The 19,476-nt window shown below is 35.5% G+C and overlaps 2 protein-coding genes and 1 pseudogene across 4 annotated transcripts; all 3 read right to left on the reverse strand.

The window, feature by feature from the left end:
* Positions 1 to 2,185: 2,185 nt before the first annotated feature.
* Positions 2,186 to 6,990, reverse strand: LOC140826820 (E3 ubiquitin-protein ligase IPI1-like). Of its 3 annotated transcripts, none has more exons than XM_073189331.1 (6): positions 6,579 to 6,990; positions 5,390 to 5,559; positions 4,894 to 4,952; positions 3,631 to 3,656; positions 3,179 to 3,494; positions 2,186 to 3,017 (listed from the first exon to the last, which is right to left on the reverse strand). In XM_073189331.1, exons 1-6 carry the CDS (start codon positions 6,742 to 6,744, stop codon positions 2,519 to 2,521), a joined length of 1,236 nt encoding a protein of 411 aa, XP_073045432.1. In that variant the 5' UTR covers positions 6,745 to 6,990; the 3' UTR covers positions 2,186 to 2,518. The 3 variants fall into 3 exon arrangements, with proteins under 3 accessions (XP_073045432.1, XP_073045429.1, XP_073045430.1); XM_073189328.1 differs by having other exon boundaries at positions 3,179 to 3,554; positions 6,579 to 6,987; XM_073189329.1 differs by having other exon boundaries at positions 2,186 to 2,984; positions 3,179 to 3,554; positions 6,579 to 6,981.
* A 2,157-nt stretch (positions 6,991 to 9,147) lies between these two features.
* On the reverse strand, positions 9,148 to 11,336 carry LOC140826852 (DNA polymerase zeta catalytic subunit-like; annotated as a pseudogene).
* Positions 11,337 to 15,908: 4,572 nt separating this feature from the next.
* LOC140826821 (F-box protein At1g55000) lies at positions 15,909 to 18,364 on the reverse strand. Its single transcript, XM_073189332.1, has 2 exons — positions 17,797 to 18,364; positions 15,909 to 16,467 (listed from the first exon to the last, which is right to left on the reverse strand). Exons 1-2 carry the CDS (start codon positions 18,223 to 18,225, stop codon positions 16,093 to 16,095), a joined length of 804 nt encoding a protein of 267 aa, XP_073045433.1. The 5' UTR covers positions 18,226 to 18,364; the 3' UTR covers positions 15,909 to 16,092.
* Between the last annotated feature and the right edge of the window lie 1,112 nt (positions 18,365 to 19,476).

Genomic DNA, 19,476 nt, shown 5'->3' on the forward strand with positions numbered 1-19,476 from the left:
GTTTGAAATATACCACATACGTGAAGACAATAAAATGAAATAAAGGCTCCGTTAAGGACAGAATTTGAGAATATCAGGCCTAAAATTCTTGATATGTATAGAGAAAACAATTTAAATGATGAGCTAAGTTTTTCTGGAGTGAAAGTATATAAGCACCCACCCAAATGTGATCGGGGCTTGAACGGGTCGTCGAGCACTGTCACTGTCAGCCGTAGCACAATATGCAACACATCATCTACCAATATCCCGGTAGAATAGGTGTTGCTCGAAAGATATACCCCTTGATAGGCGCAAGCACCCTCTGTTCCGTCCGCACGAAGGGCTGTAACACGGCGTGGCTTCGTTAGTTGATGATGCATTAAGACTATATTGCTCCAAAAGATGAAATCATTCACCTTAAGACTATATTGGTTCAGAGGAATCTGTTTCACAAGAAAATGTCGATAATCGACCGCAGAAATCATCACAGTAGAATCGCAAACAAGAATTTCATAATGGCCCCAGCTCGAGGATATTCGGCTCATTTATGTGGCTCGTGAGCCCGAGCTCGAGCTCGCTAATTTACCGTTTGCGAATATGTTTGTTTATATGATCACTCGCATGTTTATAATATTTTAAATAGAGTACAATGAATTTATATTGATAAAAAAATTAAAATATAAATTATAGGATGATATACTATGATGGTTAATTAAAAAATTATATAATAAATTGATGTCATTGGACATTAATAAATATTTTAATTTAATGATGTCGAACTTATTATTATTAAACTTATAATTAAGAATAATAACAAGATGAAGTTTATTATTTGATGAATGTAATGAATAAGAATATATATAACGAAGAAGAAAAAATGAATTGTATGATAACCTAATAATAATTCTTTGTTTAATATGTGTAATGAATGATGATTCGATCAATAAATTTTCAAATGAAATGAAATAACAATTCGTATTAAAACATATAAAAATAATTAAAGTTATATATTATGAATTATATTTTAGATATTTAGTTAAATGAAATTATAGATATTTAGTTAAATGAAATTATCTAATGAAATTTGTTAATGTATTAAAATATGTCTCTACTGAGAGCATCTCTAACCTTCACATCAAAATGATATTTTTTGGTACAGAGGTTTGCTCCAACGGAGGACTCTGCGCCAAATTTGCCTATGGGCATATGCACTTTTTTTGTTAAAAAAATTTGTTTTAATTATTATCAATATGTATTAATTTTATTATTTATTAATTATCTACACATAAAAATTAAAAATAATAATTTTTTATTTTTAAATTTTTATTTATTTATTTAAGTTAATTATTAATAATTAAAGAATAATTTGATTTAAATATATATAAATAATATAATTTAATACAAAGATGCTCATATCGCATTAAGAAATGTTTTAATTGATCATTTGTGAGATGAATATAATCATTCAAATGTTTGAAGTTGAATACTTATTATATTTGAAATTATATCTGTATTATATTTAAATTTCGTATATTAATTCATATTATATAATTAAGTTATAAAGTTAAATATTATTATTTAAATTTATTAATAATATAATATATGAACATTAGTCATAATTAAAAATATATTAAATAAAAGATAATAATTAATATATGTAAAATAAAAAAATATTTCGAGAATATTTTTTTTTTATGTAAGATTTGAAGTAAATTGGTTGGAGATTACTGTTGTATTTGGTGTAGAAATCATACTATTTTAGTATAAAATTTACACCAAAATAGATTTTATAGCTGGAGATGACGTAAGTTCATATTTTTATTTTTATTTATGAATAAAATAGCAAACTAAAAAGAAGTAGAATCATAGCGATAGAATCATTGTTTTGATAATTAAAATTATCTAATAAAAATAATTAAAGTACTAAAAACAAATTAAAACAATTTATTCATTATTTTAAAATTTTCATCAACAACAATACGAAAATAAAAATTCTAATTCTTCTTGACTCTGATACTCAGCTCGGTTTGTTCACCTCCCTAATTCTTAAATATAAGACAGCAAAGGCACCGAGTAAAAATATTCCTCTAAAACATTTTCTACAGCCAAAAAAACTATCGGCTTCATGCACATACATCCCTTGCCAGTAGCCACCTTTTTCTCTCAAGAAAAAATTCGATGCATATTTATCATAAAATGGAAAAAATTCACAAAGAAAAGGGCCAAAATATATATTATTTAGAATTCATATATCTGAATCAAAAGTTGACACATTAAGAAACCACAATAAATGAATAAAAATGAAACCCCGAAGCTTTCTTTAATCATGCCTCATCAAAGGAAGGGAAACGAGCGAGAGTAAACCACAGTTCATCACACAGCTCGTGGCTGCTAAACGGAAAAAACACAATAATTTCAAGGCCACGCAATAGTTTCAGGTCTACCGGGATTGGCAGACTCAATCCGTTGTAGATTTTTACTCAAACACATAGATTATCTCATTTCCGTTCACAGTTTTCAATACATCATAGCAAGGAACCTATGACCGATTTGGTGGCATCCTCTCGGATCCATACCTCTGGCGGAAACCGTTGGATCTGATTCCAGTTTCAGAGCCACCAGCTGGTGGGTGGAACGGCCCCCATATTGAATCACGATCAATGGGGTTCAAAGGGAAGGGAAGTTGGTGTTCCCTCTCCCAAGGACAGAATCGATCCTGATGTTGGGTGCTTTCGGGTTCTTGGAAGGATGTTCTTCCAGATGAACTAGATGAAAAGAAGTAAAAACCACTTGACTGATCTGATGATGAGCTGATAGGTGCAACTTGAGCTAGACCTCCTCTATTACTTCCGGATCTTCGTCCAAGAGGAGTTCGTGCAGCTGGGCTATTGGATTGCTGGAAATATGCTTGAAGGGATGGGGCCCGATTGCGATTTCGAGCAACAGCACCAGGGTAAGGGGAAAGTATTGATGAGGTAACTGAGCTGGGAGCTCTACTAGCAGAACTGCCGGAATATGTGTCAGCATTAAATAACCTTCTAAAAACCACATAGTAAAAGATAAATAAAACAGTGAAAACACCCTTTTACGAAAAGATAAAGCTCCCATACATCATATGATAAAACCAAAAATTTTTACTCCAAGAAGCTGAGCACAACCGATAAATCTTGATAAAATCTAATTGAAGCAATTTACATACCTATGACCAACAACAAAGGGGTGCATTCCAGGTCTTGGAACATCAGATGTATGCCTAGCTGGTCTCTGATTCACAGATGGAACTGAAGGTTGATCTGCAGCACCTATGCGGCTACTTGCACCAAAAGGAGAAAAATGGTCCCAACTTTGATAGTGACCATCCATAGAAGGGAAAGCATAGGAACTGGGGACTTCACTTGGAACCGAAGGTCCACTCCAATGATTATTGAAACTAGATCCATCAGAAACACTTCCATTTGATGCAGAAGAAGATGGATGAACGTGCCCAAAATATGTGATGTATGGGCACGGATGAGCTGAGGATGACACAGGTGCGTGATCAGCAAAGATGGCATGATGTCCAAGAAGATCATGATCTATCAAACAGCAAGCACTATCGTTACTGGCAGTTGGTTTAAACCTTACTATTGAGATAGAGTTATGAAATCTTACATGCACTTGATGCAAATTCTCCTTCACTGCAAAGAATAAAAAATTCAAGTCATTGTTAGATGAATATTTTCACATGAAATTCCTAAATAGATTTTTTTTCACCAAAAATAGTTCAGGTTTATCAAACTTCATTCAGTATATCTTTTCATATGAAATGCTAAAATGCATCTATAATCATGACCCTAGACTAATAGGTTTTCTGGATTTTCCTTGAAAAAAAAGTATTGGTTGTAGGCCTGAAGAAACCATTTCTATCGAACCACATTAAAGCTTCATGGAAAAATGCTGGGTTTCTAACTGCATAGCATGTCATGTGATGATGCTATGACAGGAGTAAAATTCAGTAAGATTTAACAAAACTAGCCAAATAGTTAAAATAATTATTCAAGTTCATTAAGCTTCACAAAACTAGTGAACCTATAATGCCACCATGATAAAATATATCAAGCTTGTAGTAACCCCTGGGAGAAATTTCAATATGGAGGAGGTTGGCTGCTTACAGATGCTGTAAACTTTAACTCAAATCGGGTCATACCACATGTTGCAAACAAAAAATTGTAAAAAGGTATGGGAGATCAGCCATATATGTGTCATTATGTTGTGGGCCCAAATCAGGCCAACAAGGAAGTTTAGGAAGCAATACTCAGGTTAGGACAAGGGTCATAAAAGGTGTAAGGGAGAATATTTATAGGCTAATTTTTGTTCAAGAAAAATACTAGGTTGAGATAGAGGCAGGGGCAAGGTTTGTTTTGCAAGAGCATAGTCTCCGCGATCAATTCTTTTCTTCAATAATCATCTTTCATTCTCCCTTTCAAGTGATATTAAGTGCAATATATATTTCACTGTATAATTTCTAGAATTTTTGTGGTAATATTTGCATAGTTTGCTACAAGTTCTTGAGTTGAATTTTGGGACATAACACATTATTTAAATTGGTTACATCTTTCTTCCTAGAATATAGTTACACTGTCGCATAAGAACTTTAGATGTATAGTCATCTCACAAAAACCCAATACTTAGAATAAGCATGTATCTAAAGAGCATATCCATATGCCATATGACAAATAAGAGGTAAAGTTATATGCCGAAACTAGGCAGTAAGGACAAAATGCAATGTGGGATGGAATAAATGACATGAAACTTCATTCAAAAGATATTACCCACTTATACCGTTGACTAGGAAATGAGACTTAGTCCAACTATCTGCAGGACTTGAAATACGATGATAAATACGTTAAGCATAAAGGTGGATATGAGCCTTACTCAAAGGATGTTGGAAGCCTTGTTAAGCCACTGAATGGACACCAGTGAACTCCAAATGACTGCAAAATAAATTCAAAAGTTTTAAGATATTTAAAATATAAAATTGATCAACCCAAACCGTTAAGTTTACTTGTATGTCCATTCAGCTTTAAGCACTATAACACAGAAATCAATTACATGATTTAGGATTTGGATTCAAGATTGGAGCTAATAAAAAATCAGTGTGATAACAATAAATAACCGGACCCCTACCCACATAGTGAAATACTAAATAAACTCTTTTTACTAGATAAACTCAAAAAAATCTATACAATTATCATTTTAGGTATTTACCGGTAACTGTATAAAGCCAGCAACTTCCCTCTATGCAAAACTACGCCATAACAAATATGTGTGTGTATATATAGACACACACACACACATATATATGTGTGTGTGTGTGTGTGTGTGTGTATATATATATATATATATATAAGATAGGTTTATGTACAACTACCATTTCAGAATAGCTTAGATCATATAGATCGTCGTCATGAGCCCAATCATCCATGATAAAGTCAGATATTGGTCGACTACCATTGGCATAAAGCCATTGTCCTTTCTCAATTTTCCGACAGTTGGGACATTGCATTGCTCCCTTAATGTTGAAGGCTGAACCAATGCAATCTGTATAAATAAAACACAATACAGGAAAAGAACATAAATATCTAATGGCTAGAAAAAAAGAGAGGTGCTAAGCGTTAAAAAATGTTATGGTTAAAAATTCAAGAAATTTTAAACATCAAGCTTGAGTAATGAGCACGGTCAAGCCCAGCACAAGCTTCAAAAGTTTCAAACTCAAGTCAAAACAATTTGGCCCATCCAGCAAATGAGCTCATCTCGCACCACGTGTTATGAAAATAGATCGAGCCTAAACAAGTTGGTTAAAAGATAACGGAAATTTTCTCTCCATTATGCAGTCGTTGGCTCGGCTCAGATCTTCCAAAATTTTGACTGATTTTAGAAGTTAGTTATTTTAGCGGAAATTAATGCCATAGATCATGAGTTAATCTTTTAGCGGAAACCGTTTCCAAGCTTATCTATGCATTATTACGAACAGAAAAACCCTTCTGTAGCATACCATACAAACAAAATATGTTGGTAGTATTAAATATCCAGTATTGATTATGTTGTCACACGCTGTAATAACTCGTACGGAGTTAAACACACATCGATGTGCACAACGCACAATCATGCATATATTACTGATTCTCATCCAAAGTGCTAAAGTTGGAATAGTGTACAACACTCTCCAGGTCATTCGTGCAAGTAATCGGTCCACTGGTGGGCCGAAATAGGGAGCTTTCCATGGCATCGCACTCCGTGCAGTGAATTCTAAAGTGTAGTGACACGCCCTAAACACATCCTCCAGTAAAAACACTGAACTTTTACCATCATCGTTATGAATGCCCAATAGTTTCCAAATTTTTTTAAAAAAAAGAATCCCACATTAGAACAAAAATTTTAAACTCCAGATCCTAAATCACAAAAGCTGCAGCAAGAAATTCAAGGAAAAGAATCAAAGATGATAATTTTTTATACATAAAAACACAATTCAACTAAACAACAACCTCAAACAAACTCCAATCAGCCGAAAACTATAATCCATGAGTAATGCCTAACAAACAGAAATATAAACCACTCACCCAGGTGAAATTGATGACCACATTGAAGCTTAGCCCAAGATCTATCACCGTTATCCATCACCGCCTCTAAGCAAATCGAACAAGAAACCACCACCACCATCACCTTTCCTTCGGCGCCTCCGCCTTCATCACCGTCGTCGAGAATTCCCAAATCCCCCAATCCCATAATTTAAACGACAATTCCCAAAAATATAAAAACTCAATTTTTCGTCTCGGAGAAACGATTTCTTCCGGTATAGAACAACAAAAATAGATGGCAAGACTGCTTAAATTGATCGATCGATCGACAATCAATTGGGATACAATTAAATACGTCTTAGGAGAGATAAGCGCAGAAAGAAAAGAAATTGGGGAAAATATGAGCCATTTTGTTTTATTATTACAAATTTCCTAACTTTTCTCTTTTTCTTCCTTTCTGAACACGTTGTTTAGGCAGGATAAGATTAGATGAACGTACGGCTGGGATTAATTTTGTATTTTGACTGAGTGAACATGACACCATATTTTGGTGAATATAATCTCTACCATAATATATATATATATTAGATACTTTCCATCCATTGTGTGTGTATAATTTTTTGTTTATAATTACCAAAAGATTAAAATGAAATTTGATAAATTATCAAAAGACTAAATCGTTATTTGAATTGTTATAATAAAAAATTTAAAAACATAAGTATTTGTTGAAATTAAAAATAAAAACAAAAATATAATATTAGTATAACATGATGGTAAAATTAGAAGAATAAAAAACATATCAAAACATCATTTTTATCTCTATTATAGAGATTATTAATAATAGTAATAGATAATATATATATATATATATATATATATATATATATATATATATATATTTGGAATAGTAGAATTCAAATCATTCTATTTTTGTTTTTTGAGTAGGTCTCTTGTGAGACGATTTTACGAATCTTTATCTGTGAGATGGGTCAACCCTACCGATATTCAAAATAAAAAGTAATACTCTTAGCATAAAAACTAATATTTTTAATGGATGACCCAAATAAAAGATATGTCTCACAAAATACGATCCGTGAGATCGTTTCACACAAATTTTTGTTTTTTTATAAGAATATGATGTTAATCAGCCTATTTGGGTCGTGTTTATTAAAAGAAAGTCATGTGTTTTAAAGATAAAAATAGTTGACCTAATAATCCTGCTAAATTATTGAAATTTGTCTCGATTTTTTTGTTATCATAGGTGAGTTTTTATTTTTACATTTACAAGTCAACAATCTACTTGACCAACACATTGTAGTTATCGATTCCATAGAAGATAAGTAAATTTTTGGTAGGTGAATGTATTTTTTCAAAAAAAAAATAAGAAGATTAAAACTCGATTGGTAATACAAGATTGATGGACAGGTGTCAGGAATTTTGTTTGGACAGATGGTTAATTGACCTTTTTTTTTAAGACAAAAACTTGTGTGAGACGGTCTTACGGGTCGTATTTGTGAGACGGATCTCTTATTTGGGTAATCCATGAAAATGTATTACTTTTTATGCTAAAAGTATTACTTTGTATTGTGAATATCCGTATGGTTGACCCGTCTCATTGATTAAGATCCGTGAGACGGTCTCACATGAGACACACTCTTTTTTTAATTACTACAGCTTTAATTAGAATTTTTTCTTTTGATAAATATTATAAATAAATGTCATGTTTTGTTATGGGGTTAAGAATTGATGACTTTATATTAGAAAAGATGGAAAATTAGTTTTACGTCCCAAACGAACTTCCTTTGCAAAAACAAAATCCTAAAGAGAAACTCGACCAGATTGTATCCTTGTCCACTGACGCCGTAGATATGATTGGACCTATGAAAGAAGGCAAAACAGAGAATACAAGGAAATCAATCAAAGTTCATACATATTAGTGCCACACAGGTCTGTAACACCAATGTGATCTGCATTGACTTACACCTTGAGCTATATGATAAAAGTTGTTCTTAGGTAGACAAAAAAATTGAAAAATCAGGCAAAAGATATGGCGGCGTTCCATAGTAGACAAAATTGTTCTCTTTTTTACACAATTTAGATGATGGCTTTCTTGTCCAATTGTGAATGCTTCTTTGAGAGACAGCCCTTTAAGGAGTACAAACATGCTGCAGCACAAAAGAAAGGGAATCGAACAACTTCTTAAGCTCGAAAAAATACAGAAATGTATAGAACAAATGAATTGCCACTTAAACCGAGAAAATAGATTATAAACATGCAACAAAATAAACACTCTGATTATAAAAACTTGAAAAACAAGCCAATCTACTTAACAAAAACATTTCCCATCTATCCTGCCACCAGTTTACTGTTTGATGAGAAACAAAGCAAGGCAAAAGAGAAGGAAAAAAGAAAAAAGAATCCCAACTAAAGAGGTCTTTGTACATTAGGATGATTGTGACAATGATAGTTTCACCATAAGCAATGTATATTAGCACACAGCCAATATTATTTCATAACATGTATTATGATGTGGCCATCATGCATCCCAAGAAATTGTGTTTTTGCAAACTGTAACTTTGAAAAGTTTTTCAGTAGTCGATTGAAACAAGATTTACATATCTGTGCCACCATAAACAACTCTAGCTTTCTATTTTTCATTTGAATTCACAAATGAAATTGCAGTCTCCAGCTTTCTCCGGCCACACTGCACAATACTGTCAGCGAGCTCAGCACATCAGCACATGGCATGCGCCCACTAAATCCAGCAGCCATAGCCATATAGTCATAAGTAACATTTGCTATCAGCTTCAAAGCAACCTGTCGGGCATTAAATATCCGATAAAGAACTTTCTCCAATGGAACCAACTTTTCATCGCTTGTTTAACTATAATTCTAGTTGATAATATCTCCTCCAACAGGCGAGGTAGAATTCCTTTACGAACTTTCGAAGACACATAGAGAACTCCTTTGGGAGTAACTAGCAACTCCCGTCTCGAATTGTGCAAAGTATGTTTATCTGCTGAATATGAACCGACTCCTGAGCAATTTTCCTTCGGGGGTGTAATCTTTCCAAGTCAAGTACAGAAGCAAAGGTTATCAGCAATAACGATGGATGGATAAAGGAACTGAAAATCCAAAACAATAACTGGATGTGCATAAAATCTAGATTCTGGTTCCAAAACAAGAGGTAAGCATTCCAGTGCAGGTTGATTGGCAACCTGTTGATTTCCAGGTGAAATTGCAAGATAGTTCTGGGTATGTGCCGTCGCAGAAACATTTATTTAACACGATACAGTGAACCTCGCGATAGAACTGAGAAAAAGTCAATGCCAAATAATCGAGCTAGTTCTGATGTTCAGTTTACCACATCAAGCAGATTAATGATGTTCAAATTCAACTTTGCTCTCTCTAAGATATAACCAACAGATCGATATCTAGCACGTCCAGGACCACTTGAAAAACATTTGGTAAGTACCTTCCAATGTATTGATGGGATTTTTCGCCTCGATACTCTTTCGGCTACAGCTTCAACTGTGTAAATGTTAAGTTTAACTGCACTCCACATCAGTCTCCAAATATTCAGAACAATCCTACCCATTACATGAACACCACTGGCATCCGTTCTGCCCCACTTGTCCTCAATCAACATATTTTCAAGATGGACAGCCTCCCCAGCTTCAGATTCAGAGACCATCGCCTTCACCAAATTTTTTTCAGAAGTTTCGAACTCTGACAAAGCTTCATTGGTTTCAGATGGAGCCCGTGATATGTTATTCAATAAACCAAGGCCAAGATATCCAGCCCTTTCAACCAAAAATCCTAGGGAACCACTTTGAACATCCCAGCCCATTATAACATCGGGATCAGCAGAATGAACTATTTTTGTAAAGTGGTTGAACAACTGTAATTCTTCAGAAAAACAAGTACTTTGCACCCTAAAATTGCATTCAGGTCTTTTACAACAGATTCATAATCACGCAGAAGCACGTGAACATCAAGAGAAGACTATAAAGTTCAATGACATTTATGGCATCAAAAAGAGGATCGGGTGTTAAATGCCCTCTAGATTCAGTCTGGACTTCTACACTCAGCCATGTTAGCTGCTGCCCTCCACCAACACTTGCTGGATCACGAAAACAAATTTGACTAAGTGGAGTTAGTTTCATTTTTTTATCAGGGCCCGATATCTGAGAGGGATCTTGCCTGGAGCCAGGTACTGGTTTTATCCGAGTCTCTTTAACTTTCACGCTGCTGGATTCTTGATTATGCTCATGTACTCGATCCAAATTAGGTTTTTCCATGGACAAAGAAACAGATATCTGTGTAGATGAAACACAAATATCAGCCTGAGAACCAAATGAGCCAATCACATCACCAAATGATCCATCAGACAATAGGGGAAATAGTGATAGTACATCTGACTTTTCTCCCATAATATCAGAGCCATATGATAACAGCCATCTATCGACGCATTCTGTAGATGAGGGTGAGATGGCAAAGGTAAGCATGAACAAATGTGATCCATCATTTTGATAAAGAATAGGAACACCCATTACTGATTCATGGTGATTGACATTATCATAATTTCTTGGGGGTACCTTTTCTTCTGGGAAATTCTTTACAAAAAAATAAGACAATCCTCTATAGATCTACCCTGAACAGTGGGTATTTCATTACAATACCCATCCCTAGGCCCTGGAACTTAACCACCTGGCTCATCAGTCCAATCAATTGTTGGAGGTTTCTTGGAGAAAATCATACTAACGAGTTTTACAGATTCGGCCTCCTTATTCACATTATCTGATACTTTTTTTTTTTATAGGAAACATAATTTTATTAATTAATAATGATTTAAAAGTTTACAACTATTAGAACAGAAATGCAGTGGACTGGAAGTTCACTGTCAACCTACAAACAAAACAAAAAAGCTTGAGAGTCTCAAAGATACACATAATCCCATTGTCTTAACAAATCAAAAACCGAAACGTTGTCGAAGTCTTTGTGGTTTCCAATCCACAAGGCCACATTAACTTTGATCTTCTCCCAGCAAATCTCAACATTTGACTCTGTTCCTTCAAAGATTCTCTTGTTTCTTTCCAACCAAATTGTCCAGCATAGGCAATGGACCACGACTTTCCAGAAAATTCTTCCTTTAGTCCCTGTTGATTGGGCCAAATCCATGCCGAATAGCTCTTTTGTTGATTTCGGTGTCACCCAAGTCAACCTCAATTCTTGCAAAGCCCTACTCCACAGAGAGATTGCGAAAGAGCAGTGAATCAACATATGTTCCTGAGTCTCGGTTTCCTGTCTGCATAGAACACACATATTTGGAGACAGAGCAATTCCAGGGAACCTTTTTTGAATTGTCTCCGAGCTTGGCAGCTTACCCAAAGAGGCTGACCAAGAGAAGAATCGAATCTTGGTCGGCACAGGAATTTTCCAAATGTTGTCAAAAAGGTGGAATTTTGGGTGAAGATTATGACAGAAAAAAGAATCGTAAAATGAACTTACCGAAAAAATGCCCGAAGAATCCCCGCCCCACTGGACAAAGTCTCGCACCCCCCGGACTAATCTAACCGATTCTAAGACCTCTAATAAACCTGTCAACTCATCTAGCTCTCCCTCTCTAATCTCTCGTCTGAAGTGAAAATCCCAAGAAGAGTTCAAGTTGGACTCATCAAGTGATGCGAAGTTCGAAATGGGCAGATTGTGAACATTTGACAGCTGATGTAAAGCTGGGAAAACTACTTTGAAGGAACCATCACCCACCCAATGATCTTCCCAAAATCTCACTTTATTCCCTCCTCTCACCTTAACTAAAACACAACGTTTGAAAGTTGGGTAAATCCGGGAGATAAACTTCCAAGGGCATCTGAATGTTACACCACTCGCCAATCCCGCATCCCATCCATTTTCTTGAAATCCATATTTGCTAATTATGATCTTTTTCCATAAAGTCCCCTCTTCCTTTAAGAATCTCCACCACCACTTCCCTAACAAGGCTTCATTTTTGAATCTTAGTTTAACTATGCCTAGTCCACCTCTTTCCTTTGGTTTACAAACTTGATCCCATGAGGCCAAATGTATATGTGCATCTCCATCCGCTCCATCCCAAAGAAAATTCCTTGAAATTTTGTCCATGACTTCCTCAACATTTCTCGGCAGCCTAAATAATGACATGTAATATATCGGTATGGAATTCAAGACCGATAGTATCAAAGTCAATCTGGCACCTTTCGACAGAAAACCTTTCTTCCATGCAACAAGTTTTTTGGACAGTTTATTAACTACCGGTTGCCAAAATGATGCTTTCAATGGGTTCCCTCCCAAAGGAACCCCCAAATAAGTGATAGGCCAATTCGCTTTGCCACAACCCAACTGTAATGCCAACCTTTCCACTTCATCATCTTCACGATTAATCCCCAACAACGCACTTTTATCCCAATTTATTTTCAGGCCCGACATTTGGCAGAAGGAGCTCACCACTTTGACCATGAATCTTATGTGCTCGTCTTTTTGTGCGAAAAAAAGTGTGTCATCCGCGAACTGTATGTGAGTTATCTCGATCAAATCTTTTCCAACCGTAATACCTTTTATTAAATTCGATGATTTAGCTTTGTCTATCAATCTTCCCAAAACGTCAACGACCAAGTTGAATAGGAAAGGAGATAAAGGATCTCCTTGACGAAGTCCTTTGAAAGCATTAAATTTTCCTCTCGGCCTTCCGTTGATCATAACCGAAAAAGAAACATTCGATACACATCCCCGCATCCACGATCTCCATTTTTTCCCAAACCCCTTCCTTGCTAAGACGTAGTCCAGAAAATCCCAATTAACATTGTCGTAAGCTTTCTCAAAATCCACTTTCAGCACCCATCCTTCCTTCCTCCTCACCCTAGCCTCCTCAAGCAACTCATTTGCTATTAGTCCACAATCTAGGATATTTCTCCCTTCAACGAAAGCATTCTGTGATTCCGAGATTGTCACCCCCATAACACGTTTCAGTCTCAATGTCAGGACTTTCGATATTATCTTGTATAAACTTGTTATTAAACTGATAGGTCGGAAATCCTTAACTTTGAAAGAGTCGCCTTTCTTTCGAATCAAGCATATGTAAGTCTAGAGTGGTTAGGCATGGAGAAATCAGGTTTTCTTTTTTGATATAGTGGTTTTTTACACTGTGTAATTGTTGTTTTACTAGTCATGTCTTTCAAATCCTCAATGGATTCTCAAATACCTTGTATTTAGTCGAGTAATTATTTTCAGTTGGGCATTCATTTTTGGATATAAAATTACTTGCAGCTGAACCAGCCACTGCACATGAACCAATAGCATCTGTTCGAAGCAAATCCAGACAACTAGAATCTTGGGTATTGATATTACTGTTCTTTAGTGAGGTTGTTCAACCATACAAGAACTGACATGAAGGCTCCCATCACAATTCTGAGAGCTTTCCATAAGTTTACAACAATTATTATCGTTACAGTCAAGTTGAACAACATACTCCTGATTCCCAATTTTTGGTGTACTTCCTGGCACTATGCTAGTGCCACAGCAAAGTGGCAAATTACCAAAAGTAGAACGTTTAACTGGTTTTACTTCACTAGAAACCTTATCAGTAGATTGTATGCTCATTCCAAGGAATTTGGACCCCTCAATAATAACTTGGGATCTATGCATCAACTGACAATTTGTTTTGATCATGAATAGGACTCCTCAATTCAGATAGTTTGGTTTGGGATCGTTTTTTCCTCATCAACTCACGTGTAGAGCATTCAGTTATCCAGCTAGCTTGCTCCGTGTAACCAGCATCCTTCTTCTCATCAACCTTTACATTAAAAGGAAATCTTTCTGCTTCATTACAGCACCCAGCAACACCAAAACCTTCCACATTCTCATTGTCGCATCTGCTCAATATGTTGAATGTTTTAGGAAATGAAACATCACTCGCATTCTGACTAGAAACAGGCAAAGAGCCCCACCAAGGCCTTTTCTTATGGTGCTTATGGCTTCTTGAATCTATCTCAGGCCATGGCTTCACTTCCTGAAATGAATTTTGTTAGTCAGTGCCTATTTTGAGTGACTCGTTGAACCCTGGAGTTGACTGTAGATCATCACTAGAGCCATCGACTCGAGGTATAATTTTATTTGACATCGATTGGCTAGAATGATTATTATTGATGAAGTCAGAAACCCTGCCGTTCAATTCTTCAAAATTAAGCATATCAACAGAATCAAGAATGTCCTGACACTCTTGCTGGGATTCACTCTCGTACTCCACATTGGCTTTCTCCAACACCTGGTTTTCATAGGCATCAAGGGACACAACATCAGAGTTGATATTTTCAGCAGCTTGAGAAGATGCAAGCCACTTTATAAGCCTCAAGGCATCTTCATCTGAGGCCTGATGCGATGTTCACAAAAATTACAATTTAAACTACAGCAGCACGAGCAAATAGGGATAAATAAAGAAAAATCATAAAGTGACCACAAGATTTGTACAACTGCATCGCATTAAGATGAGCATAAATTAATGACATGGAACCACAAGATAACTGGTTTAATTTGGTAAAACCAGATGGAAATATGAGCCCTTTGATTCATTTTCCCATCTCCAAAAATTAAACCAAGTGTTGAAATCTCATTTACATTCCCTTTCTTGAGAATATATTTTTCTTCACTTTCCAGAATACTCGATTATTTTATAAATTCTAACGTAAACAATAATGTGATACCACTAACAGAGAAATTATAATTGGCGCCGAAAGACGGGGCAAGACAAAACACATATGTTACTGAGGGTAACATGGTCGTTTATGTTTATATTTTTTTAATGATCTTTTCAAATTTTTGTATCAGCAAAGTTATCGAGTTTGGAATTCAAGTTAAATTTTAGAAAAATGTTTCATTCAGAACTTTTATTTTGAAATATAGAAATTAATCCTCAACTTTTTTTCACAAGAACCCCCTTCTCTATGATACTGTTATTTTCATGAGAAAACATAATAAATAAAATTAGTTTAATGAAAATATTTTTTTGTATATTTTGCTATAGAGAGTCGAGCTATGAAAGGTTGTTAATGGCAAAAATTTAAATAAGACCAAGATTATACATTTAAGATGCTACTCAAAACTTTCAAAACTAATCGTTGGAGAAACTTGAAGGAAAATGGAATAAATTACGATATAATGATGAACTAAAACGAATTGTGGAAGTGCCAAATATAAATTATAAAGCAGGAAGCAATAATTATTTGATGGCGTGCGAGTCTTTAGTTGTAAAGAAAGGAACCTCGACTAGTTTCAAGTAAATGGTTCAGTATATTTCAGCATATTAAGTACCAAAGTGCATGTTCAAATATTACAGACAAAGAGGCAAATGTAGATCCATGATTTTACATGGTACAAATTTAAGGTGACAATAGTTTGCAACTTAACAAGCAGTACAAATTATGGTTTTGAAGAGTTTCTCAAGCTTTACACACAGCTTTGATCAACACAGTTTTACGAAAGTCCATTCATCTAAAAAACAATAGATTTTTAAACGGATCGAATATCATGTTGATTGAACCTGCCTTTCCCAAGTCAAATCATCAGAGAATTGTGTTACTGCAGCTCGAGGGTCTCCATTTGAGATGGACAAGTAGTATTGTGCTGTGCCATCATCAACATTCATGCTCCTCTTTAACGAATCGAGCACCCTTTTCTTCCCTCTTTCTGTAGTGGGTCTATTGAACAAAATGTGTACATTTTTATCGGGACCACCATCAAGATACACTACTGCAACTTCCCTTTTTGCATGGATATCTAGTTCTATGTAGCACGTAGAATTTATGAGAATTTCAGGTTTACACAAGGGGATTAGCAGCCTATCCCTTGAGTATATCCCATGATCACTCATCATATTGTTCAAGCGTTTTATGTCCATTACCTGAAAATAATAAATCGCCACTATGTATTGCTTGTAACATTTAAAACAAAAATGACGGAAAAGGTTTTGGAAAAAAATAACAGAATTATATCCTAGGAAAATCATTATTCAGAACTCCCTACAGTTGAAGACGAGGGTCCCTACTTCACAAGGTGATATGCTCCATACTTTATACATAATTAAAAATTTTACACTAGCAGTAGCCATAACATCAAAACAAAGTAAGCAAGCTTTAACATAAAGGAAAATATAGGACCGGAACCAATCGTAAACAAATTTCAAATTGTGCAGATATTTATTTCCCAGAAAAGCTCACCCTAAAAAAATATCAAACAGTTTTCCCACCCATAAATATCAATAGCATGCATGTACTTAAGCTCAAGGCTGAGTTAACTGAACCCTTGCGCCTCAACCAAGCCCCAATGCCCCATCCTTTCAGATTGATCACTTTTCTTCACAAGGGTATGTTTTATGAAAATAACATGAAATAGGCCCAACAATTATTTCGTGTAAATTAGAAACATTGCACATAAATTGGGCATGATTAGCAAGTCTCAATTTCTAATTTACCAAAACCAAGTGTTTCATAAATTTCATTCATCACAACTTCTATGGTCAAACCATCCTCATCAATTGAAATAGTTCTCCGTCCAGAAAGTCTCTACTAACATGTGTAAATGTCTTGCTCATTAACCTTTTACTATCTCTCAATCACAGTCAATCAAAAGCTAGATCATCAATCATTGTTACACAAAATAAGTAAATGCAAGTATGTAATTGACAAATAACATGGTATCGGTGACTTAACATAAAAAGGAAACCAAACGAATAAACAAGGAACTGGATAAAGAGGCAGGAAAATGAAACATATAAGATGGTCATAGAAAATCAATGCAGACGACCGATGCATTAATAAGAACGGCTGGATAGGAAACTGGTCATCGAACTGAGCCATTGGGCAAGAAAGGATGAAAATGATGTAAAATGTATAAGCAATAATTCAGATCACTATAAATTAAATAAAGTTTTTAAAAGAATCAAATGTTATAACTTTAATATTTCTCAATTGTTCAACCTTAAAGATGAAATAAAAATTGAAACTTTGATCACTAATAATGACTAGGATAATTTCCAAATTCAATTATGCAACGAGGAAGACTCCATAGGCGCAATTGAAGAAAGAATTAATTGGAGGGTTATTTGCATTGTCCCTCCGGCTCCATCTAGACTTCGAACATTTCTCCCAAACAAACGTGTCACAGATTAAGTTCACAATGTTAGGATTCATACAGATATTCAACAGGTACATGAAAAAAAAATTGAAAATACCTGAACTGAATATTTGACGGCGAGGCTGGCGATGGAGTCGCCGCGAGAGAGGCGATGGGACACAGCGAATTTGGAGAGGGAATTGTCCCTCCAGAAGCTCCCAGAGCTAGGGTTTCCAATCACATCTCGAAGCTTCCAGGGAGATTTGAAAACGCAAACATGCAAGTCCCTATCGGAGGCCACTGAGCGCCAGAGGCGGCACACGCAGGCGGCGCGTGAGAGGTCTGCCAGAGGGAGCTTTTCCAGGATAGCGCGGAGGGTGTCCTTGCACAAGAGAGCAGAGAAATTGGAATTGATCGGGGAGATTATGAAGTCTTCGTCTGAGGATAATAGAGTTTCTTGATGGAAGGAATTAAGGGGTTCGAGGAGGTCCAGAGGTACCGGCCCCGCAGCCGATTCCTGGTCGTCTTCGCCGCCGCAACAACCCATCTCTCTGGTAGTCCGAGCTCGTGTTGGACAGGTAGCGGATGACGGGACGAGGCGTGGCTAACTTCGCTTCTCGTGTTACTTTACTAAGTGGGAGATAAATGGTGGTCACTTGCCAGGAAAAAAGTCGTAGGCAGGGTCCATTCCACCGATGGATTTCCAGTTCGCGAAAAAATGACGTATTCAATTAATTACAAAATGAGTGTGAGACCGTCTTACGGATCATTATCAAATGTCAATCCTATTCATATTCACAATAAAAAATAATACTTTTTAATGGGTGACCTAAATAAGAGATCTGTCTCACAAATACTACCCATGAAATCGTCTCATACAAATTTTTACCTTACAAAATATTAGCTTTTTATTAATTATAAATCAAGTTAACTTATCTCATGAATATATATATATATATATATATATAATTGTTACCCTGCACCCCTGCACAGCTGGATGGCGGCGTACAGAATGAATAACAAACGTTTAGCGACAGTTTGTATAACGCGGTCGCCAATAGCGACGGATTTAACTAATCTGTCGCTATTAGCGACGGATTAATACAAACCGTCGCTAAATGTCTAATTTTTTTTAAAAAATAACCGGACAGAGGGGCGTCCATAAAATATAAAATGTAATTTAAATAATTCAAATTAGCGACCGTTGTCAAAACCAGTCGCTAATAGCGACGATGTTTTAAAAACCGTCGCTAATATTCCAATTATTTTTTAAAAAAAAACTGACACAGGGGCGTTCAAAGAATTGAACTCCCCACACCAACGCCCACTCACAATGGAGAGGGGTGTTAAATTGAGATCAAACAACAGAATGCAAAATTTTCAAGATGTGCGGGGTGTTTTATTGTTCGGTAAAATTTGTAAATCTACCTTTTCTATCGGCATTTTGTATTCATCTTTAATATTTTTGTCTGAACTTCAAACAGTGGCACAATTGTATAAAAAAAGTTTCTGTAGGCTGTTAAAGATTTATAAGACACCAACCGAAACCGGATTTTATATCCAACAGCTTCAGTGTTTGATTTTTTAAACACAAGATTTACCTTAAATATCCTAAATTGGAAATATCTTCGGAATATGAAATTTAGAACTTCATCGATTTACCTTTTGATACCGGAATATTTATCCGCACGAGATCTTCAGAACCGTCGCTAATTTGAATTATTTAAATTATATTATATATTTTATGAACGCCCCTCTGTCCGGTTATATTTTTTAAAAAATTAAACATTTAGCGACG

This window comes from Primulina eburnea, chromosome 3 (assembly GCF_022965805.1).
Source record: "Primulina eburnea isolate SZY01 chromosome 3, ASM2296580v1, whole genome shotgun sequence".
Taxonomy (NCBI): Eukaryota; Viridiplantae; Streptophyta; class Magnoliopsida; order Lamiales; family Gesneriaceae; genus Primulina; species Primulina eburnea.